Genomic DNA, 23,615 nt, shown 5'->3' with positions numbered 1-23,615 from the left:
CCAGTGTCCGTCCGTCGGATTGAAGTAGGGGCTGATAAGTCGGACAAAGACTTTCTCGGTGGATCGCTGTGGATAAAGGTTTGCGGTCGAGATGGAGATTTCTTCACTCATTCGGGCGGGTGTTTACGCTTCTTATCTCTGAATCCGTTTGTTGCACACGGATACCGCGATGAGAAGATGGTCGGCCAGAGATTTTGACTTGTGACTGGAATTCTTCGCATTTTACTAATTGAAAGATGTATCTGAAGCCCGCATCGAGGAAGAAAGGGCAGTTGTTGTTTGTGTATGGCAATTTTGTGTAAAATACATCTGTCACAGTTTGATTACTTTATTATAAAATATAGCGACCATTATAGAATTCGAAGCGGTTCGAAATGGAGACCGAAAAGCTTGATCCAAGCAGAGCTTACAGTACATATGTACTGCCATATTCGAAATCAGATACCCCTTGGTCCATTCAGAAAATGATTGTCCTAAGATACGCTAGTCTATATCCGGGTTAGCTCAAAGATCGTGGCTTGTCCACCATACAGTCACCGTTCGTAATTGTTTAAAGCGTAATACATACCCCGCTTATCTTGTTGGGCGCACGCTATCCAAAGATATCCATTATCTCACTGGGTGGGCTAGGTATTCATGTTGTACGCCGCTGACCTTGATCTACCTAGGCACCTATATGCAGAATGGACATGTGTCTGATTTACAATAGTCATTCTAAAGACACCTCGAACTGATTGAATTGAATCCTTGTAATCACCAGTGTTCTTGACCAATCGGGACATCGTCTACATTGACTCCATCCACAAACCAGCGCCCCTCACCATTCCCGTCCGGGCCAAGTAGCAAATCATTGCCACACATCATACGCTTGCACATCTTCCCCGTCTCGCGATCAAAGGTCCAATCCTCCAGGCCATAGCATCGCTTCCATCGCATTCCATCTTCCGCATCTTGGTACTCGTACCAGAATTGCACCGCGATCCGGTCATCCCGAAAAGCGAACAGCTCCTTGCGCAGGCGATAATTGCGCTCGCGCTTCCACTTGGCGGTGAGAAACTCGACAATGGCGTCTGTACCGGAGAGGAAGGAAGTACGGTTACGCCAGATACAATCCGGAGTGTAGGCTTGCGCGACTCGCGCGGGATCCCTTTGTATTGTTAGTTAGAGTAGTGCTTCGGGGTTCGCTCCGTCATCTCTATGTGACTCGATTCAAGGGCCTCGAAAATAATGATTTTCAAGAGAAACACAAGAGGATGAACTAAATGGGTACGCCCGCATGTGTACACAACTCGCACGGACAAACATTGGAAATCAGAAGAATGGAAGGGGGGAGACCCCAGACACCCTTTCAGCTATATGGTCTCATTGTGCGGGTAGGACTTTTGGGGGTCTGGAAGAGGTAAGTGAGATCAGAACCTACTGGGTGTTCCACATATTCTGAGCAGCCTTGACCTTCTTCCTGGCCGTCTCATCGGTGAACGGAGGTTTAATATCGGCCATGGCTGGTGATGTTTTTTTTGGCAATGTCGTTTGTAAAGTAGGCAAAAGTATTGGACACTCAGAGGGTTAGAGGGGACAAGGACGGGCACGGAACGGGAACCCTCGTACGTGAGCCCACCGCAATATATAGCATCCCCCAGCCCAGGCAGCTACAAGCTGACTACCTCCTGATTAAAGACTTACGGATCGATCACCTCACGCCTTTTTACCCACTATGACAGATACAGAGACCAATCAACCACAACAATTATCGTCCGGGATTCGCTTATTTTGGCCTCACGCCTTTTTACCCACTGACAGATACAGAGACAATCAATCACAAGAATGATAGTCCGGGGTTTGCTTATTTGAAGTGCAAAATTGGACAGGGTACCATTCAGAAGAGGATTGGCTAGCCAACATCCCCATCTCCAACTCAAAAGAAAATGTCCGTGCATTTCCTATTACCTTGGGAGTCTCCAATTCTCCGACCAGAAATCATTTCAACCTCCTTTACGAGCAGTTCATAATACCACGGAAAGCAGCGTCATGCAGAGAAGTGAGACTCTAACAAGCATCACATAGTAGCACTGGGAAGAACCGACGTGGGATACGACGACAACAAACATACGTAGTAACCTTAAGGCTGAAGAACCCTGCATAAACGCCCGCGGTGGCAAAATAGTCGAAAGTTCAACCTAGACCGCGTTCTAGACTGGAAGTGATGCTACCACGTGGCCAGAATATTCTATGGTGCGAACATGTCAAACAAACCGGTGCCTGCCCGTCTGTCTATCGACGACCGGGTGTTCAAGTATCTCAATGTCACCTTGCTGCGCAATCTGTTTAAGAAGTTATATACTCCAAGGAGTACAAGGTGGCAGAGCTCATTTTACCCGTTCCTTGAAATTCCGCCGTAGTTAGATCTCATCACTTCGTAGTCTCGGGATACACAGGATGCTAGATTATGCTGCGTGACTATACAGTCACCGTCCGTAATTGTTATAGTGCAATACATACCCCGTCCATCCTTATGCCCGTGGAGGAAGTACCGTGTTCTAAACACTATCGAACGGTGACTGTATGGTGGACAAGTGTTAAGTGTAGCAACCCGAGCACGCTGACCAACTAGCCCAAAAGACTGAAATATACCAGAACGCATGGTCTGGTATGCCGCGGAGACGGTATAAGTATCGCATTGTTACCTGCGGGTAGTTACGGCTACGCATAGCGACCTACCACGCAGTGCCGTAACACTATAGCCGGAAGGCGTTTCCGACCCTTTCAATAATACAGAAGGGTCCCTTAGCCTTTAGTCGTAGTTTTTCTAAAAGTCCCTCTGTAATCTAGCGGTTATTCTTTGTAGTAATTATTACTAGATTACTAATATCGAAGCACCGCGAGAGCGTCACGAAAAAAAGGCTTATCGGAGATCATCCGTGGATGGCTAGGAGGACCGTGCACGAGACCAGCTTTCGCGGCCGCCTAAGCATCGGAACATCCGCGAGTGCCGCTTGGCAAAGGACGGGACGGATCAAGTGCCGCAGATCCAGAAAACATCGAAAATCGGGTTGAATTCGGCCCGGAGCCTCTCTGAGGCTTGTCTGGTGCAGCTCTCGAGGAATGCAATGTCTTCTACCGGTAGAGTGAAAAGAAATAGTCCGCCTTGTGCGGACTGTGGACTGCTGGCCATTGACGAGCGAGCTTTGCATTAGGATTCAGCCCGCCAAGGACGACGCCTCAGTGATTGTTCTGCCAGACGCAGAATCGTACCAAACTGATCGGCATCATTCGATCGTCCGGCGATCGCCTTGAGCCATATTTCTGATCTGCACCCGCCAGGCTTGCCCCGTACCCTTTTCACATTGATCTGCAATACTGCCGGAGCTACATTGAGTCGCTCCCTTCAAACCCTACGTTTCTCCACTCCACATCACTGGAAAGTCAGACTAAGACACTGACTGTATCTGGTTCACTTGTCTTGACATTCCAGATAGCGAGTGTCTGCCGAGCCTTGCTCATCGCATCGCGCTCACTCCGATCCCTTTGTAGACATTGGAAATCAGCACGAGGGACGCACTCTTTGTCCACCTAGAAGGCCATCAGAGTATGCGACCTAGGCGAAGAGGTACGGTATGACCGCGACGTTTCCATGACAGGCATCGATATTCTTGTCCGTGCTATTGAGAACAGAGGTTGTAGCGTGCTAGAAACCCTTTTCCCCTGGGCAACTCGAGAACCCATGGCCCTTCGTGGAACTGAGAAGCTGTTACGACTCGCAGGTGAGAGTGCTCCAAGGTCGGTTGAGCAATCCGCATCCAAAAGAGCGTCTACTTCCTCGTTGATCCGCTAATCTGCCAATGAGCAATCCTATCTTCCAACGCCCGGCGGTTGGTAGGAGATCATGTGGTTACGTGAGCAAGCCGTCAGCTTGCTAGCTGACAAGAAGATGATTTGGCATATGGTCGTTTTCCCAGTGACGAAATAAATGTGACTGGCTGTGGGTGATTGTAGGTGTTAAGGAGATCGAGATAGTTGCGGCAGTGAAAGGTATTAAACGTCCATTGGTAACATCAAAGACCGGGAAGCCGGTGTGGGAAGGGCGCTTTATACAGTACAATGAGATTGTCTCCACCGGCTGGCCGATCTGTGCCTTGTCACGTGGCCCCAACGGTGCAGGCCTCGAGCTCCAGGCAACCACCCCCCTCGGCCAGGTACCAAGTCCCGCCCGACGTCAACGAGCAGTTGCTGTGCCGCTTGAAGATCGAGGCATCTCGACCTGGCAATTCATTCAAAGAGATGGAGAGATACAAAGTGAGGTTTTTTCCACGCAGATAGTCGGAAGCTTCTGATTTCCCACCCAAAATAGAGCACCAGGTCATGAGATCAAAAACGCCGAATAGCCGCGGCTGTTTGTTGTCCTAGGTGTCCAGTTCAACCAGTCTCTGGCAGACCACAGGTCTCCCCGATCGTGCGACATTCGACAAATACTCTGCACCCGCAACTGCCATGAGAACTCTCTTGGTGAGGGACCAAGACAATCCACGATGGCGACCAGCTGCCCAGCCAAAGTGAGGAAATGGAAAATCTCCGATGACGCGCGGGGCTCAAGCCACAACGGGCGAGAGCGCTCGGCCGTTCGGTGGAGCATGACGCATGTCCAGATGGGTGAGGAGGCCTTCCAGTGAAGAAAGTGGATGGGGTGACACTACTCTCCAGGTTCTCCTGCTCCCTGGCAGTATACTACTACTCACTGTGATGGTATGTAGTATGTGCTACTATGGGTATGTAGTACTATAGAAGTCAGGACCCGTGAGCTCGATTCAAAAGGTCTTGAATGGAAGGGTATGACTGGGACGGTTGATGGTTCAACCGACACCGCATCCTCGACGGAGCAGTGGTCACAACCGTACACAATACACCCATCACAGGTCTGTATGGTCGGGTCTGTATGCTTCGGTACTCTTTCAGTGAAAGAGAACTAAGTTTTTATACGTGCCGTTCAACGTTGTCCCTTCTGGGGATCGTCCTTTTACAACGGTTCCCCCCCTTCCAACGTCATCTTCGTGACGTCACTTTTAATCTATTTTCGCAACACGACACGAGGCTTTCCAGTGGACGGGCATCAGTACTAAAGGACTGAGAGAACCAGCCCCGTACATAATCATGTTATCGTCCACCTACTCGTCTACCTCCCGGTCAAATCTCACGCCGCACTGAACAACAACCGTCCGAGTCTAGTTTCACTGTCCGACTCGCTCTTAAGCTAGTAAGTTGCCGCGCTTGGGGGACTCTATACCTCTGTATTAATTTGTACTTTTATTTTATTTGTACTGATAGGTACAACCGTCTGGCAGCCATTTTCTCCCGACTTTGTCCGTCCACATTCCCCGAATATTTTGAACGTGTGCACTTGCCCGCCCACCATCCACCATGCCGTCCATGTACGATCGCATCCGGGAGGATCTCACAGTCAAGGAGCAGGCTCTCTGGACTGCGTTGACCTCTGCCAACCCGGGGCCCGCCGTGGAGAAATTGTGCAACCCGGAGGGCGTTCTCATGTTCCCACAGATGCCCGAGATCTTGTCTCTAAAAGACAAGCAGCAATTTCACGAAGCCATGGCCCCTCCTTTCCATCGCTTCGATGGGTATCAATTCGACGATGTTCGCGTGATCATTATCGACCTGATGGCCGGAACCGTGTCCTACAAGATCCATGCCGTCCGTGGCAAGAAGACTTACCGCGCCACATGCTCTTCCACCTGGGGCCAGGGATCCGATGGTGAATGGACCCTCTTCTCCCATTCGGAGACCTTGCAGTAACCTGCGCACATCACGCCGAGGAGGCGACGACTTGGGGAGAAAGGGAAGCATGAGGAGGACAGCCCAACATTCAGATTGATACCTGGGAGGGGAAGAACCATCCAAACGAGATCACGTGTCACGAGAACATGAGCGCGATTGTCCTCTGCCTGGATTTTTTTTTTGCATTTATGGGGAATGGGAGGTTTCCATGAGGAAATGAGGAGGGGTCCATTTTTCACAACCTCATCTGGATGGACCAACGACCGTTCTCGGTCGGGTTGCGATTTTACCATTTGTTCTTGAAGTTTAATTTTTCATAGTAATGACCTGATCAATTTCTGATCCAGCTGCACCTTTTGGAACTCTCGGACTCTCCCCATCAGCCACAGAGACCACCACAGGTACTCGTGTAGATTATGATGGGTACGAATGTGCTCATCTTTCTTTTCCGAGACGGCTGGCTCCTGGAACAGTACATACTACGTGCAGCAATCAAGGGCCCGTTGCCGAGTTCTTCGAATAAGCTCGCTCGAGGTCATGAACTAAACGGCTTCTCCTCCTGACAGCCGGGAAACCCAATTAGATCCGGGCTAGTGGTGGAGTTGTCGAGACGATCATCTAGCAGAAAAATCAAGAGCCTTATGTTCCCCCCTTTTTTATTTTCCTTGAGAAATGTCTGATAAATTGGATACAGTGAGGCTTCCTGCCATCTATCTGGTGACTTGATCCCTGGATATTGCATTCTTTGAAGTTTGCAGATACCAGAATGGACCCTCTTGATTCTGCCGGTCTTTCGACTTCCTCTTGACACTTTGAAAAACTCGTACACCACCTCGGTCCGCCTAAGATTGCAATGCCAGCGGCCCGGAGGCGGTGGCGCCGAGAAAAGCCTGTAGGTTATTGTGCAGGGGCTGTGGCTTTTTTTTTTTTTTTTTTTTTTTTTTTCAGCTTGAAGAAAACCCACGCACCTGTTGCTTGCGCAGGTGTTCCTACCGTGCTTTGAGCATTCTCCACATTTCTTCTCTAGGTGTGAATCAGGCAAATCAGCGGGAGCTGATCTGCAGATCACCTCGCCCAGGTGACTTGTAGGGAAATCGCTCTGTGCAGCTTTTATGCAGGGGATACGAGCAAAATCACGAACCAGTGCGGAAGGAGTAGAGAGAATCGACGATCAGCTGAAAGTGAGAAAAAAAAAAGAAAAGAAAAAAGAATGCGTTCTTCCTTTGGACGGGCAAGCTTTCCATTTCTCATCTTCTTGTTTCATTTGCTTTCCTCGACTGTGTGAGATGAAGATTCAGCTTTGCATTGGACTTTAAATGCCGACAACATCGGCCTGAAACAGCAACATGAGTGCATCTTCACCGCAACGGATGCCATGGGGATATCGGTGGAGGTCTTCGGGCCTTTTCGTCCTCATTGCCACGGTGACTTCAGTATTGACGGGTACGAGGATTTTGGCTTCACTGCCGAGCTCGATCATGATTTCTAAAATTGCGCACTAGACATGTTTCTGCATCAATTCCTCGTATCAATCCTGCCATCCATCCTGGAGGATCGAGTCAACCTGGATTCGGCCCTCCTGCAACGAGTCAGTGTGGCGTTGCTGGCTCAGACGGCCCTGATCTCGTTCTTGGTGACACCGATCATCGGTCGGTTGGCAAATTACCTCCATGCCCGCACGTGGCTCTTGCTGGGCCTTATAGGGCAGCTGGGTGGTTCTGTGCTGATTGCTTCTACGCATTCGGGTATGTGACTGGAGGCTCGGGCCAACTGATTTCCCTGGACGAGGTATTTTGTTCTGATTGAGAGTTGCACAGCTAATATCAACCATTTCAGTGATCACGTTGTTTGGGGGGCGGGCCATCCAGGCCCTAGCTAATGCGATTGTGGGCATTCTCGGCGCCAAGTCCTTGTCGCATGTTAGTTCGTCGGATGGTCATGAAAGAATCCAGCGGATTCTGACTCTGGCCGTTGCGGCTGGCTCTTCGGGGGGCCCGTTAGTGGCCGGGACGCTGTTCGAAGTCTCCAATTACTGGACGGCCTGGAAAAGCGCGTTCGCTGCGAGCTTGATTGGTATCATCTTGCAGAGTATGATGCTGTTACCGACGCAAGAGGTGTCGGTTGAAACTCATGTCGCAGAAGTACAGTCACACACCGACACGGAAAGCAATCCTGATGAGAATAGTCCCCTACTCCCTGCCTCCTTCAAGACAATTCGGACGCAGCTGCCAGCGGACGTGAAATCGGCGAAGCGTGACCTCAATCTCTATTTCCGTTTGCTGACCAGCCGCCGCTATATGGGGGGTATCCTCAGCTCAGTTTGCTTCGCGATCGTCTCGGGTAGCTTTGATACCACTCTGCCACTTCACGTAAGCGAAGCTTTCCAATGGGGCAGCCAACCGACTGGTATGCTCTTTGCCGTCTTACACGGACCGCATGTGTTTCTGAGTGCTCCAGTGCATTGGTTGAAACGTCGAGTTGGCTCGCATCACACTGCGTCCGTGGGATTTTTTGGGTTGGCCATCCTTTTATGGTTGGCGGGGACCCCCGGAAATGAACGATTTCCTTGGACAAGCCCCGGGGGGCGAGGACCGGTCATCTACGCCAGTGCCATCGCCACTGCCGGAGTATTCATGTCGTTGTTGCAGGGAGCTGGATTGATGGAGACTGCTCGTAAGGCTGTTCTCGCGTGTACAATGATCCGAGGAAAAATCATCCACTGACGGTTTTTGTGTTCTCCCTGTCTTGCAGGCGCTGTTCAGGAACTCGCCCATGAGCAGCCAGACACATTCGACGCAGAAGCGACCTTGCACGCCATGGTGATCAGTAGTCTCAGTTTGAAGCTCGGCCTTTTCCTTGGACCTATCATATCGGGGCGACTCGTGGACACTTGGGGATACTATGACATGAACTGTGTGCTTGGTCAGTTACCCCCGATCGAGCTGGTCATCGAAAGACCGGTGCGGGAACGTAGAGCCCTTGCTGACGAGTCATCAAGCGGCCATGTGCTTGGGCTGTGCGATTGTCTCCGCCTGGAATTATGAATAGGTTGCTCGGCTCGCCCGCACGACCACAAACGCTACCCCCTGCGCCGAAGACGCACGACGGGGGTTGTTACGAGTATTCAGACCTGATGGTATTTTTTGGCTCCTGAGTTAGGAGATCGTTGGAGTGTTTGATTGCATGCAGTTGTCTTTGGATTACTCTGGGAATTGAATTGACCTGTCACCTCACAGCCCCGTTCTGATTCGATGAGGCAGGGGTGGGAAGAACGATGGAATGGAGCGTGAAATGTCAGACACGTTGCCAGGTGACAGGGTCATCTTCAGACAGGAAACTCTGGGCACAGCTGGAAGCACGAGGCAGGGCTGCAAGTAGATGATAAGGACAACAGTACGGGTGTGGCAAGTACTCTACGCTCCTCACTTTCACGTCCCTTCGACGCCGGCACTGGATGCAGGGGACGTTGAACCTTCACCCGCAGGATTTAAAGTTTGCACAGCCGGTTATGTCATTCCGCGTGGACAGTTTCAGGGAGGGGGGAACTACAATCTTGTTCCACACCACGGAGATGACGGAGGAACTGGAGAACGGAGCACCGAAGAAACTGAAGAAACTGAAGAAGCACTGACTCCCGAGACGAAGGAAGATGCAAAGAAAGTGCTGGTGGAACCCGAACGGCGGGGACGGAGACCCGGCTTACTTCATTGGGGTCTTTGTGCAGGTTGGCGGGCCCGAGTTTTGTTTGACAGCGGATGCGGTTGAGAGAGAGAGCGTCGTGGAAAGCAGGTCGATTGGCGAGGAATCATCAGTGACAAGCGAGGTGCCCTGACCTGTCATGTTGAAATGTACCGATACCCTCGTATCCAGCAGGTAGTACGGGATCATTTATTACAGTGTCTGGTGTGAGTGTACTGATTGTCGACACATCATCCCCCAGTGCGCGGTTTTGACCACCGGCCGATACACCGGCACATTTACTCTTTGCTCCCCCTGCGTAAAGAGAGTGAGTGATGAGAGCTCTGTGAGTTCTGTGACGAACTTTGGGCCGGTGGGTGCCACTCGATCATCGACTCGATGACCCGAAAATATGAGCTATCCAAGTTCGCCGCCTTCTTCCACCAGACGTTTCTCTCCTTTGGTGAAAACTAGCCTTGTCTAAAACCCCATCTCCTGCGCCGGAGCTGGGACCAACGGTCCGCAATGTGTCAACCGCCCAAGCCACAAGGCAATCGATACTTCCGTTGTCGTCAACGATAGTCCATTTTGCTTTCTTGTTGTTTGCCTTTTCTTTTCTTTTCTTTTCTTTTGCCTGCTGTTCTCTCCTCCCCGCCGCCCCCCCCCTTTTTTTTTTTTTTTTTCTTGCTTTCCGACCTATCAGACCGGAACCGCCCAGGGCTGGATTCTTCCCGTTGAAACGATCGTGCGCCGGACTTTGACAGGACGGATCCACTCCGGTTGGTTCCACGGGACGCGAGAGCTGCCAAATGACCAAATGCCGAATGATCTCCCTGCTCCGGCCGAGCGGATTCGGTGCTTTTGATTCGATTCCTCTTCAGGACGTGGTGGGACTGGTGAATCCGTCAAGATCGCATGTGGAAAAAGGCTTTCGTCCAAATCGACACTGGGGAATTCGCAAAATGGGAGAACCAAAAAAAAAGAACTAGGCAGAAAAAAAAGAGAGAGAAGGATAATCAAAATTTGTTGGTTGGAAAAGTGTGTCACACAAGGTTGTTGCAGAGATTTTTCATCTCATCAGGTCTCTGTATATATCCCCTTGGCCCCCATTGCTTCGTTGACTAGTCCGTTGCTCCATTGTCTCCCCGATTCAGCCCAGATCTTCAGTGGCCCGGAACCGAGGTCGTTGATATCTCGAAAGTGGCACTTGTCAATTATATCCACACTTCCCCCCCCCCCTTCTTCCATTCTAAGCTGGATGCTGGGCAATTTTGATTGTCTCAAGAGGTCTACATCCAGATCAATCCCTCTGGAATACCCAGACCCATAATCCTCTTCTTCATTTTCACGGAGCACGTGGAACTGGCCCTCGCACCCGCTTCGACAATCCCCAGTCTGTGCTCCTTCTCTACCCCCTCTCCTTCATTCCTTCGACGACAATCGAGATCCCCCGTCGACAAGCACGAGACCCAATATGAGTGCGACCTGCCCCCCTCGGGAGATCGCCATCGTCGGTGCCGGGATTGCTGGAATTGCCTGCGCATTGTCCCTGTCACGAGAACTCACCCCGTTCGTTCCGGATCTTCAAATCACCGTCTACGAGCGCCATGACATTCTCTCCACCTCGGGTGGTGCGATCAACCTCACTCCGGTCGCTCAACGACATCTCGCGCAACTCGGAATCCTCGACGAGCTGGACCGCATGGGCTCCGAAGGCGGAGCGGATGTGGAAGCCATTGAACTCTTCTCCATGCGCTCCGGTCGATCCATTGGGTCCATCGACTTTGTGGATCACAAGGGCCACGGATTCGGAGGGTATAAAGGTCGCCGGGTCATGCGCATCATTCTCTCCATGGCGATGATGACGGTGGTGGAACGAACCCCTAACGTGCAGGTCGTGTTTGGGAAAAAGTTGCTGAGCGGCGAGGAACTCAACGACAAGGCGGTGCTCCATTTCGGCGATGGCACCGAAGTGATCGCCGATCTGGTCGTGGGGTGTGATGGCGTGCACTCGGCCGTGCGAACCCGTTGGGTTGACCCGGACAGCGTGTCTCAGTACACGGGCATGTCCTTTCTCCAAGCGACCGTTCCCACCGACACGCTCTCGTCGCGCATTCATTTCCAGGCTTCGGCGCTCAACATCTCCCGCCATGGTTCGGTGCTGACGAGTTTCTGCGATTCCAAGCATGAACAGATCTTTGTCGCGGCGATCGTGCAATTCGACGAAACCGAATTGAGCTACTACCGCCTGGAGCCGGGCCAGGATTGGGCCAGCAGAGATCGCATTCGTCAGGAATTACGCAGCGAGATGCGGGATCGTTTCGCCAAATCCGCCTTACCGTGCATCCGTGAAATGGTCGAGAGCAAGGCCGACTGGATGCTCTACCCCGTCTACCAGGTGCCACCGGGGGGCCGCTGGTGTATGAATCGGGTCATCCTGCTGGGTGACGCCGCACATGCAGTAAGTTTCTCTGTCTCCGCCACATTCCCTTGATCCCGTCACTTTTCTCGTTATTCTTTCTTTCTTCCTTCCTTCATTTTACTGATCCATCCCAATTTAGATGCCCCCCCGAGATGAATCTGCCGCCTACGCGCTGGACGATGCTATCCTCTTTGCGCGTATGCTCTCGCGGTACCACCATGAACCCTTGACCGAGGTCTTTGACGCGTACGAGCGACTCCGCCGCGAGACGATCAATCAGGCCTTTAGAGAATCCCGGCGGATGTGGGATCGCAACCGGGACATGGGCTTCCTGGAAAGCCGTCTGAAGGAATGGATGATGCCGTTTCAGATTCGACATCGTCGGGAACAGCGGGAATCCGCCTGGGAGTATGATGCCACCAAGGTCTTACTCCCGACGCCCACCCCGAGTGAGGATATGGTGTCATTGAATTCATTCTTGGGAGGGTAAAGCGTGATGGGCCTCTAGGCTCAGTGGACTGGGGCCGGGGACGTGGGGGTGGGACAAAGGCGTCATTTTGTTTGGGCATTGAAAACACATGGAATCGGTGCTGGACTTGTGCGGGAAAGTTGATCGGATAGGATATATATACCCTGGGAGTCGCGGAGCTCGAGTGAATTGGGCGTTGTCATGTGCATGGTGTTGGTTTTTTTTTCCCCTTCTCTCTTGCCTATCTGCCTGACTTGTTTCATATTTGGTCTGATTCTTTGAGAGATGGTACTCGAAATATGGGATCCTTCGGCCTTGAATCATCCATTTACCTCCTGAGCCATAAGGTTTACACTTGGGTGATCTCAGAAACACACGGGCGAGAAGGTCACTGCGGCCGACAGAGGACGATCTCCTCGCGAGGTCAACCTGATCCACACGGGTTCTCGCCAGTCCTCTAGAGCCTGTAGGTATGGACATCAACGGATCGCGCTAGAATCAGTGATGTCTGATCGAGTTACTTTGATAATACGATTATCTGTCGGGAGGAGCCCAGTTGCCAAAAGGAAAATTAAAAGAGAGTCACGGGTTGGAGATAAGAGAAGCTAAAGGAAAGCCAAGATTTAAAATCCACCGTAATCCACATCCACACTTGCCCCCCATCCGGTCGTGATCTTGGTGACGTGAATCGAAATCAGCAGACGAGCGGAGGCTGAGACTGCCTCTCTACCTCTGGGATTCTGAGAGACCAGCTCTCATCATGTGTTGAAACAATCCCCCTCCTTTCTGCCGTTACTCAGCCCGAGCGTTGTCTCTCAAGGTTGTCCTCAAAACTTCAGAGTCTGACCCGCGCTACCGACAACAGCGCTCTTGACATTCTTGGAACCCAGCAGCGAGTACGAATACGGGACAGAAGTGAGTGTACCAGCGGAGGCCTTGTTGGCACCGGAACCAAAGTCGTTGTCCTTGGCGACGGCGTAGCCGGCATCGGTCGAATAGAGGGGTTTGTTGGAACCGACAAACACGTTCGATTCCACCAGGACCTGGGCGCCATCGCGGGTGTTGATACCGTCGTCAACCTCAAAGTAGCTGTTGTAGATGTGGCCTGTGCCGAAGCGGATCGAGGGAGTGCGCGAGTGGATGTTCTTCCAGTAATTGTTGTTCTGGGTGACATGGAGATGACCCTTATCCTCGGCGCCGTTGTTGTCGGAGTGGCCGATCAGAGAAGCCTTCCAGTGGTCGTGGATATAAGTGTTGGACACGGTGACGTAGTCCGAAGCGTGGGTGATCTATGGTGAAGAGAGCTTAGTCTTGGTCTGCATCATCACGATAGAACCCAGGGGAGGGGGGATCAATTGGGGAAGAGCTCACGTCAATGAGACCATCGTAGTAGTCCTTGTCGTGGTTCATATCGGAAGAGACATCGCAGTGATCCACCCAGACATTCTTGGACTTCTCTGTTGAATTTGTTAATTACCATAGAATCTAGTGGGGGGAATCGCCCCGACTTACGAATGCCAATGGCATCTCCGTTGGCAGCCAGAACTTTGGAGATGCCCAGGTTACGAATGATGACATTCGAGGCGCCCTTGATAAGACTGGAGAAAGGAAAAGAAAAAAAAGTCAGCTGTGGGAGGTCCATAGATCAAGCTCCTACCGGAGAGTCCGAAGGTCAATCTCGTCGGCCACTTACACGCCAAAGTTCACCAGCTTGGCATTGGCATCCTTGCCGATGATGCTGGTATTGCTGCCAACTCGGGCTTGATCCGCAGTCTGGGTGATGGTTCCTGACACAATGACCACCTTCTTTGCATCGCCCTGGACTGCCTGCGTAAAAGCTGCGTAGGATGAGACGGTGGTGGTGGTCCCGCCGGCGCCGCCGGTGGTGCCGCCATTCTGGCTTGCGAAACCTGTTGCCGCCTGTAGGTGCAGTTTGCTGTGGTCAGTGAGATGAACCGGGAAAGGAGAAATGATCATATATATATATGCGATAAAATGGAAAAAAGAGCCAATAGTCTCATGGATGACTGACATCGTTGATGTTGGCACGCTTGACGATCAGGGTATCGGTGGTCGCAGTTGGCGCAGCCAAGACTGCTCCGGCGAGGCAGCTTGCCAGCGCCGCGGTGAACCACTTAGTAGGAGCCATGGTAGAAAGAGAAAATATCAAGAAAAATGGGAAGGAATGCTGGAACTTGGAATAGAAAAGGATTGAGAATGAGGGAATGAAGTTAAAGTGGAATGAAATTGTGAGCGGGAGAATGGTCTTCTCATCGAGGGACTCGTTGCCTTTTGTATTCGAGAGCTTGCGGGTTCTCTCTCACTCTCTCTCACTCAAATTGAGCAGATTTGCCCATCGCTGGAAATGGATTGCTTCGACACATTCAATCTTCTCCTGAGATGGCGTCGGGTCGGGTTCGCCTTGTCTCGGGTTCAACCCTGAATCTCATTGACGGGTGGATTTATTTTTTAAACTTTCCCCAGAGGCGGTTGGAATCAAAGAAATTCTCCACCTTCGAGCCTCAGGATTGAAACGACGAATCACTTGGCGTTTGGTCGCTTTTCGTACCCCCTGGATGATCTTGGCAACAGTCTTCTCTCTGACAGTTTGCTGTGAATAGCAATCTGGCTCAGTGCTGCCCCGTGAGCGGAATTGCTCGACAGGGCATCACGGGGATGTCCATTGATCTGTGAATCTTGATCTCGACACATGGAGCCAGCGGCCCAGATTGGAGGAAAAACCAGAGTCAAGAAATACAAACCGAAAGACTCCCAAGAGAAAGAGAAGAATTCAACCGCAGACATTCTCCCGGCCAAATCAATGAGCGCATATCCTCGCAATTTGCTTCAGGTGGTACCCGTGAAGATTACCCCCATTGCGGGGTGCATGCATCTGCAGCTGTGCCAAGCCCTGCAGTCGTTTCAACACGTCGCGGAACATCTTGGCGCAACGTTGAAGAAATGAGCTCATGAGCGACAATCCCGTCAATCAGGTCTGGATGTGCCGGTGATATTCTGACGAAAAAAAAGCCCCCCCCCCCCCCCAATCCTTGACCCCGGTCGGCAAGTGATAGACGTTCATTTAGCTCCATGCTGGCGCTGCCGCTCTGGTCATCTTCACATTGGTGGGAATGACGACCAAGAGGCACCCGGACATATGACCATCCGAGGCATTTTACCCCCGACGTGTCACCGCAACCTGGCTGACACAAGAGATTGTCGCCGGAATCTAGATGCGGACGGACACAAACCTATGCTGGAAAGGGCGGTAAAAAGATCCCCTCCATGTCGCCGTAGCAGCGGATGGCCCCTGCAAAATATATCTTGACTGGAACATGACTTCAAGAGATGCGAGTTGCAAAATCATTCAGTCAGGGGCATCCATGGGAGTCGCGAGGACAAAATATATACTGGTTGAAGAAAACTGGATGGCACTGAAGCGTACCAGAAGGCTAGAGGAACATGTTCTCATCGACAGGGTCCTGTCCATCAATAGATGAGCCCCCATGAGAATGCAACTTGAATCCAGTGGAATGGATTGCGCTGCTTGTCTGCTTTCCGCCGGGACACTCCCAGTAAGGTAGTCACCAACAAAGCCGCGATGGCGGATAGGGCCATGTGGGACTCTGGACGTGGACTGAAAGCGGCGGGGGCTGTGCAGCACTGGATATGACGATCAACATTGCTCTTACCCCCAGAAAGTGCCCCTTGACTCAAGGTACCCGACCGAGGAGGTTCGGAAACGAGCGTGTCACTGCGTGGTTTGAGCGAGATGAATTCTACGAGATCTGCAGAGTACATGTTTCTGGTCCACTACGATTCGTGGTCTTTTTATTTCCTCCGACACCCACAAGCGGGGGATCTTCGGCGCCACTGACACCGGCTGGGATAGGGAGAAGACTGCAGTTTCATATTTGGCGACTGGAACTGAGGTTCAGGAAGAAGATATGGCCACCATCATCTGGACAGAGGAACAAAGGCTGACCCGGAAAGATTCATCATCACAGCACCCGAAATCCTCACCGAAACCATCAAGAGAACTGCCACCAGTTGACATTGAACAGATACGAGTTCTTGTCACTGCTGGAGTAGACAAAGAACACATCGTGGACGCCCTGAGCGTTACTGACTGGGCAATTCACACTTGCCCAAGACTGCCAACCGCCAGTGTTGCGCACGGTACAGGTAGCCACGACGGGGCCGCTCTGACTGTCCAAATGCACTTGGATATCACCACCATTGCCGGCGGAGGCCACACGGGCCGTGAAAGACTTTGCACCTCCACCAAAATTGACGCCTTTGACCTTGATGAAGGAGCCACTCTTGATGTAACCCACACTCTGTCCACCCTCACTACAGACCTCAATCTGGACACCCGAGGACCAGGCGATCGTTTCAGCTTCTTGACGGACAAAGGGGTCGAGAGTGCCAATCTGCGCGGGGCCATTTGTGGTCATGTCGATTTGGGGGATGGATCCATCACCACGGTAGTTAAAACTTTCCACGGCGACCGATCGCTGATATCCGTTCCCACCGGGAAGCGCACCGTTGTGATAGAAAAAGTACGACTTGCCCTTGAAGTCGATAACACCGGGATGGTTGGTGAAACTGCGGCCTTGACTGGGCATGATGACACCTTTGTAGGTCCATGGTCCAGTGGCGGTGGGGGCAGTGGAGTAGCGGATATCCTCCGAGCAGCAATCGGCGGCATAGACCATGTAATAGAGACCATTGCGTTTGTAGAGCCATGGGCCTTCTTCAAACGTCGTAGGTCTCTGAGCATTTCCTGTCCGTGTGCCAAAGCCAGCAGTGGTGAGGGAGACTTTGTTGATGCCGCCACTGTAGGAGGTCATGTCGGCATTCAGCTTCACATACCACAGGTCTGGATTGCCCCAGTACAGGTACGCTTGCCCGTCGTCGTCAATCCAGACCGTGGGATCGATTCCATTATTCTCCACCAGTGGCTTTCCCAGAGCGTCCACATAAGGCCCAGTGATGCTGGAGCTCACGCCAACGCCAATTGCCATGGCACCTGTGGAGTGGCGGACGGGCGCGTAATAGTAGAATTTGCCGTTGCGCTCAATCACCTGGCCGGCCCATGCGTTGGCATTGGCCCACTTGAAGGTGCTGAGGCTCATGGGGGAGCCGTGGTGCTGCCAGTTCACCGCGTCGGCCGATGAAATGAGGCGCCAGTCCGTCATATTGTAGAATGTCGCGCCATTGTTATCGTGGCCCGTAAAGACGTAGATCCGGTCGTTGTAGACGACCGGAGCCGGGTCTGCAGTGAAGAGATCTTGTACGATCGGGTTATCAGCCCTGACCACGTCCCAGGATGCGCTCAAAGAGAGCAATGTCCAGGCTAGAGACCAGAGTTGCTGTCTGGAGGGCATGGCTTTAGATCTCAAGTCGATTCTAGAAGCGTTCACAAGACGGTTTCCCAGTCTCCAACGATGTAGTTTGGACAGAATTGATCGGAATGCTGACTCCTGCAATAAACAAAAGCTTACTCGAAAGCTTTTTTTTGGTCGGTGAACTTGGCAGAAGTGGGGTCACAGCGTGCCTTTTAAGCCCGATCTCGAGGATTCAGTCATGGATTCCGGGATGTCATTCTGTATGCTGAAACCCCGCATATCCCGTCGTCGTGGTTTTTTATTTCTCTTTGGTCCGCCAAATCGAATGTCGAATCATGGTTGCGTCCATGTTTCGGAATATTGCCATTTTGACGGCAATACAAGGATCAATGGATTATCCGTGTAAAAGGAGCTCCGCAACGGATAAATGCCCAGACCCGGAGGCTGCGGGAATTTGCCTCATTAAACGGACATCTACCTGGAGCTGCCGTTGGAGTGAGGAGACGATGAGTGGAGCGGGATGAGATTTCACTCAAGAAAGACAGATGAGGAGCGAGAACTCATCCTTAAGACAGAGAATTGCCATTCCAAGCGGCATTTCACAGAATTGATATTCCAGCTGTGGACATGCGACCCTCGCAGATATGATGATGCTGAATGGAGTTGTAAAATGGAAGATGGCGATCAGGATCCAAGGAGCGGGTCAGGACCGATCAATCACGTGATTGATGGAGATAAGTGACCACTTTTGTGATCCTGGGAAATGTCTCCTCATCGTTTAATCGAGGCAAGCAACCTCCAGGGCGCTCTCGCTCAAGAAGTCCGACTCTGGGCCACTATTGAGTAAAGAGTACCGACTCTTAGTACCGATTTTAGACCGGACCATTCAGATTCTGGCGGTTGCAACCCGTTGAAACATCAGATCATGCTCACTATTCACAATTAAAGTTGGTCAGTCCCCCACCTTCAGCCGTCAGGGGGGAGACTGTCGATCGTCCAGGCAGCAAAACAGGGTCTCTTCCGCTCCAGGACTGGGCCGTGCAGGAAACAGCCTAAAATGTTCTGGGCGAGTCCGCGCGGGAGAGCCACACCAGTTGTCGCTCAGCTCCGACCTCCGTGGACCCATCCGATGAAAATTTGACTGCCCGCCATGAAGGCTTCATAGTTCCTTCAGGATTCTGCAAGGAATGCAAGTTAACTTGGGAGCCTAAAAGATTCAACCTTTGTGTGAGTAATTTTTTTTTCAAGGTATGGTATATGTGGGATGTGCGCGGATAGAAGGGAGCGAGATGCACGAGCGCGACTCATGCCAGCCACCTGCAGAATGTCAACCCGGGTTTTTCCGAGGAGCGTACCGTCACTCGTGCACGGCCTGTGACCTGAAGCGTCTTGAAAGAACAAAAGACTCGCCAACATTGACATGTCAATGGGCTCCGATCATCGGCACGATTTCAGCTTGCGGAATTAAAGTCGGACCCTGAGGATCGTAGGTAGCCCTTGCGATAGAATGATTGCCAGATATTGATGGTGCTTGCAACTTTTTTTGATTTTTGTTGCGAGCTTATTCCAGGAGGAAAAAAAACGCCAAGAAAACTTCAAAATGAGTTTGTGATCTAGTGTGGCAAAATACCCTTGATTTAAACCGTCAAGGTTGGAAGTGAGGGAATCCCGCCAGCTTGCATCCACAATGGACGGTCATCGTGCTGCAGATAATTTCCCACCAGGTGACGGAAGAGAGGGAGATACCCGAGTTGGGCGCATGCAGAACAATGCTCCCAATGTTGCGAACAAGTTGTCAGAGAAATGGCTCTGACAATGCCGATCCACCAAACATGAACCCTATTTCTCGAACACAGAGTTGTAGCAGACTGCTTAATCGAGGCCGTAGCAGCGTGTGTCGGTAAGGTTTAGTTCAGCGTTGATCTGGTACATCCTCGCCTTCGATTGGCTGGTATGTACAAAAAAGAAAAAAAAAAACTCAAAAAATGAATTTATGCTTGGTTCATTTACCACGCGTGGAATCTCGGTCGCGCGAGATAGTAAAAGTAACTTGATACCCTAGCTTGTTGTCAAATGACCCTGAGTCGGGTGTCCGGTAGTTTAATGGCTCAATGCCGGGGGTCCTACTTCTAGCTTGAGGTAAGGATGCAGTAAAAGGCTTTGTGAATTGAGGCCGATGGTAAGTTGTTTGGACTGCCCGGAGAAAGGCCGATACTTGCCCCGGTAAGCTTGACGCTCTCTATCGCCATAGCGTTGCAGCCGGTAAGCCGAACATGGTCTTGCAGGCAATTTCATTGACGAAAATCAACCGCAAAGATGATTGGTACGTGGTCCTCATGAAAGATTGCCGAATACCAACATCAGGGCGCTTCACCCCCACATGCACGATCCTGAAGCCGATTCGCTCCACTCTCACGGATCCCTTGAGTCAGGGCTTGGGGGGCCTTTTTGAGGACCGGAGATTCTTCATCATGACCTGAGTTTTGACGTCTCTCAGACGAACGATTGATACGATCATAGCCACATCAGCTACGGTCAAAGCGGTCGAACATCCTCACGGGGGGGGGGGGGGGGGATCTCCTTGATTTGAACGCGAAGGGTCAATCATTGCTGGGCACACTTTAATGGAACAATTCAATCGCCGACTGGGGGGTGGGGTCCCGTCGCGGGCGGGCGGAAAGATCACGGTACCACCTGTACCGTACAGGTACCTACCAACCTAATCCATCAGTGGGGCCTGTCGATTCAGGTCGAAACCGAGGGCAACTTGATGCTCTCAAGGCAGGCCATAGGTCCGGGATTCTTCTTCCCGAGATGGTATGTAGAAGACCAATATCGTTCACAACTATGCCGGAAGTACTTCCAGACTCGATAAATTACTGCATCCACGTGGGGACTCGTTCCGTGAGCGCAGCAAGAGGTAAATAATTTCCATCGCAATTGAGCCAGCCAAAGGTGCAGTGTAAACCTCTCGAATGGAATCAAGACTGGGTCAAGCTGAAAATGGCCTACCTGTCCTTCTGGTATCGAGACGAAGGACTGGTCACGCAAATCTGCCGATTGACTCATTCTCATTACTCACTAGGTATTCAGCTGCAACAGATCGGAGGTTGACTGATCGATGGATTCGAGCATCTTGGCAAATTTGAATGGGGCCGTTTCCAGAAGAGCGTACTGCACAGTTGCAGGGATGCGCGACGGCTTGCCACGTGATTGGTGAGTACCCTCAACCCTCTCATGATGCGGGCAGTGAACATGCCCCATTATGCTTGTTGACTGGAAAACAGCTGGAGAATCTACCAAGGTAAGATGTGACGACACAAGCTATGTTCCGATAAGCGAAGAGAGGGTTGGTCATTCGTGCAATTCAGCTAATTGCCCAGCAAACATGCATTCATTTCTTTCTGAAACCGCTGTAGCCTACTAATAATCGCATGGGCCGAACCACCAAGTGACTGCCAAGATCTTCAGGCTGCTATTCGCTCCAATCAATCGGTGATCGACATCTCTCTCCTCCCATTTCCCCTCTCCCGCCCCCAGTCTCATCCAGTCTCGCCTATCCCTTTTATATTACCCAGCAATGCCCAGTTCCGCCCAGGCTGGGCAGCGTCTTGGCCCTTTTCGATAACGCCGATGAAGCGCGAGGAAGTTTGGGAGTGTGGGAGTGGGGGATGGGGGAGGGGGAAGGGGGTAAGAGGGTGGTGCCTGCACCCTGCAGTCGCAAGTATCGCGAGCATCCATGGAGAAGCAACATTATCCCAGTTGAGTTAGTTCATCCATTGCGCGCGCTCGCTCTCTCTCTGTCTCTGTCCCCTCCACTCAATGGAGAAATGCCCTCCATGCTGGCCACTCAGGCTTTGACTTTCCAAAATCCCCATGCCACTGCCACAACGTACTTGATGCCCGCCGCTAGCCAGAGGACGGGGGCAATATTCCCGGTCGACTTAGTGACCCAACCCCCGACAATGGCACCGACCATTGTCAGGACGAAGGCAATGATTCGTCGATCTCGCTTTTCGTTTCGTATGAGGAACAGCTTGGGATCCGACATCAGATCGCACAGGAGGCTTGTGATCACAACGGTCGGGATTTCATTGTATCCCAAGGTGCGGCTGGCGACGATCTGTCCAGCCGACTGAAGACTGAGCAGCACAATGGGCACTTCTTGGTCCCATCGGACAATGGGGTCCAATGGGTTATCCTCAATGGCGCTGGAAACCGCCCCGGCCTGGACCAGGGCGGCGGTCACGACGATCAACGAGGCCTGAATGAAGAATGACAGGATGAGACATCCTCGACGCTGCGCACCCACGAATCGATTGATTCGGGCAAAGATAAAGCATCCGATCACGAAACAGCCGATCGAGGTCAACGAGCGCGCCCATCCATAGGGACGTGGATTTTGATTAGATGCGCCCAGCCCCACGAAGATGGTGTTTCCTGCCAGACAAGGTCGCACAGAAAAGTTAGCCTTGACCATAGCCTCTCCTGGGTCATAAGCATCGCCTCCGTGACCATGGCGCGAGGAACTTACCCGTTTGCATGGACACAAAGGTGTTGTACGCTGTCGGAAACCGTTTGGTTAATTGTCATTTCGGTCGCAAAACAGGCTCACGGGGCGGTCACCCTTGTATATCGTGCTATCCACCAGACCCGAGCATAGACAGCAGGTGAAGAGTAATAGGTCGGCATGCCGTGGATCAACCTCGTTCTTGAGAAAGGCGGAGAGCCCCGAGAGCTTTTTCTCCTGCTGACCCATTTCTGCGAGTGGCACAAAACGTATGAGAAAAATTTTTTTGATACAGCAACGACGAAGGACCCGGAGAATCGCGAAAGGATTAAAGGATTCCTTTCCATCGACCTCCAGAAAGTGGCCGAGATTATGTGAAAATGGGTCTACCGAGAATGAGGTGCTTATCTCGGTACTTTCGCTCACGAATCAATTCTTCTTTTCGAACGGGGGCCCCTCTTCATTTCGGAGATTCTGCAAGCTGACTCGGAAATGTATCTGACGCTTGGCTTGAGGACCCTCGTCGGGTCGATTGAGGCCACAAGAGCCCCCACGGGGGGGGGCTGACTGCATGTGCAGGTGCAAAATCGACATGGTCTGTGAATCATTGTTTGTCTGGGATCACGACGAGATACCCTGTCGAACTTGAAATCTGGACAGGATCCTTTTTGGGTTGCATTCTGCAACATCAGCAACATCTCAAGGCCCTCATTGCCACCTCGGGCATTGTTAATCGCATCTTTTTTTTTCTTTTTGTTTGGATCAATTTCTTGCCTTCCCCCCCCTACCCTCTCCCCATTCCTTCTTTCTTTACCCTGCAGCGCGGATGAACACAATCAGCCTATCGGGGCCAAGAAACTCTCGGCGGGATTCGGTTGTGATGCCGAGCCGCTTGGCGCCGTGGTCTCGACGTTTCGTCCCGAGATCCACCATTCGGACAAGAAAAAGGGGGCCCCAACCTATTGGAAAATAGTCCGTGAAAAAGTTGCAGCTTGGCGAAAGATGACCCTCTTTCACCTGGACCAGATGCTGGTCGGAGCTTGCTCATATTGGAGATGCCCATGTGGATCGATCGTCCCTGAGTCTTCTGGGGAGGGTGGGGAGGGGGAAAAGAGGGCCCCTCAAGGATCTGTCTCACCATCCTTTTGTCCCTGGAACAAGGGAAGATGAAGATGATCCCTAATGACATTCTTCCAAGTGCAAAATACCACGTTGATATGCCCTCACGTTACAAGTGGCTGCGGATCTGCCGAACGATAAATTGACCACGGCCTCCTGGCGAATCGTAGTTGGTAGAACCAGCCGCCGAGCCCAACATTCACGTCGCTTGCGCAGCACTGCCCCCTTCGATGCATACGAGATCTTTGCAGATGCAAGTAAGATTATTCCTTACTAGCGTGA

The 23,615-nt window shown here is 51.7% G+C and overlaps 9 protein-coding genes across 9 annotated transcripts; 4 read left to right on the top strand and 5 right to left on the bottom strand.

Annotated features, from left to right (window-relative positions):
• Positions 1–753: 753 nt before the first annotated feature.
• Positions 754–1,500, bottom strand: POX_h09417 (uncharacterized protein; the record flags this gene model as incomplete). The annotated part of the gene is made up of 2 exons (XM_050118171.1): positions 754–1,147; positions 1,421–1,500. The coding sequence occupies 2 exons, from the start codon at positions 1,498–1,500 to the stop codon at positions 754–756; spliced, it is 474 nt and encodes a 157-aa protein (XP_049964958.1).
• Positions 1,501–5,412: 3,912 nt separating this feature from the next.
• POX_h09416 (uncharacterized protein) lies at positions 5,413–5,802 on the top strand (the record flags this gene model as incomplete). Its single annotated transcript, XM_050118170.1, has 1 exon — positions 5,413–5,802. The coding sequence occupies one exon, from the start codon at positions 5,413–5,415 to the stop codon at positions 5,800–5,802; it is 390 nt and encodes a 129-aa protein (XP_049964957.1).
• A 1,328-nt stretch (positions 5,803–7,130) lies between these two features.
• POX_h09415 (uncharacterized protein) lies at positions 7,131–8,828 on the top strand (the record flags this gene model as incomplete). Its single annotated transcript, XM_050118169.1, has 4 exons — positions 7,131–7,227; positions 7,287–7,529; positions 7,621–8,475; positions 8,536–8,828. The coding sequence occupies 4 exons, from the start codon at positions 7,131–7,133 to the stop codon at positions 8,826–8,828; spliced, it is 1,488 nt and encodes a 495-aa protein (XP_049964956.1).
• A 2,108-nt stretch (positions 8,829–10,936) lies between these two features.
• Positions 10,937–12,374, top strand: POX_h09414 (uncharacterized protein; the record flags this gene model as incomplete). The annotated part of the gene is made up of 2 exons (XM_050118168.1): positions 10,937–11,923; positions 12,024–12,374. 2 exons carry the CDS (start codon positions 10,937–10,939, stop codon positions 12,372–12,374), a joined length of 1,338 nt encoding a protein of 445 aa, XP_049964955.1.
• Positions 12,375–13,180: 806 nt separating this feature from the next.
• On the bottom strand, positions 13,181–14,502 carry POX_h09413 (putative pectate lyase A; the record flags this gene model as incomplete). Its single annotated transcript, XM_050118167.1, has 5 exons — positions 13,181–13,642; positions 13,725–13,810; positions 13,866–13,951; positions 14,047–14,273; positions 14,386–14,502. The coding sequence occupies 5 exons, from the start codon at positions 14,500–14,502 to the stop codon at positions 13,181–13,183; spliced, it is 978 nt and encodes a 325-aa protein (XP_049964954.1).
• Positions 14,503–16,384: 1,882 nt separating this feature from the next.
• POX_h09412 (uncharacterized protein) lies at positions 16,385–17,743 on the bottom strand (the record flags this gene model as incomplete). Its single annotated transcript, XM_050118166.1, has 1 exon — positions 16,385–17,743. The coding sequence occupies one exon, from the start codon at positions 17,741–17,743 to the stop codon at positions 16,385–16,387; it is 1,359 nt and encodes a 452-aa protein (XP_049964953.1).
• A 1,648-nt stretch (positions 17,744–19,391) lies between these two features.
• POX_h09411 (uncharacterized protein) lies at positions 19,392–19,517 on the top strand (the record flags this gene model as incomplete). The annotated part of the gene is made up of 1 exon (XM_050118165.1): positions 19,392–19,517. The coding sequence occupies one exon, from the start codon at positions 19,392–19,394 to the stop codon at positions 19,515–19,517; it is 126 nt and encodes a 41-aa protein (XP_049964952.1).
• Positions 19,518–20,785: 1,268 nt separating this feature from the next.
• On the bottom strand, positions 20,786–20,968 carry POX_h09410 (uncharacterized protein; the record flags this gene model as incomplete). The annotated part of the gene is made up of 1 exon (XM_050118164.1): positions 20,786–20,968. One exon carries the CDS (start codon positions 20,966–20,968, stop codon positions 20,786–20,788), a length of 183 nt encoding a protein of 60 aa, XP_049964951.1.
• A 586-nt stretch (positions 20,969–21,554) lies between these two features.
• On the bottom strand, positions 21,555–22,463 carry POX_h09409 (uncharacterized protein; the record flags this gene model as incomplete). Its single annotated transcript, XM_050118163.1, has 2 exons — positions 21,555–22,268; positions 22,320–22,463. The coding sequence occupies 2 exons, from the start codon at positions 22,461–22,463 to the stop codon at positions 21,555–21,557; spliced, it is 858 nt and encodes a 285-aa protein (XP_049964950.1).
• Positions 22,464–23,615: the final 1,152 nt, after the last annotated feature.

Source organism: Penicillium oxalicum, chromosome VIII, assembly GCF_001723175.1.
Source record: "Penicillium oxalicum strain HP7-1 chromosome VIII, whole genome shotgun sequence".
Lineage (NCBI taxonomy): Eukaryota > Fungi > Ascomycota > Eurotiomycetes > Eurotiales > Aspergillaceae > Penicillium > Penicillium oxalicum.
Note: the sequence above shows the minus strand (reverse complement) of the source record. Positions and strands in the feature narration are given on the sequence as shown.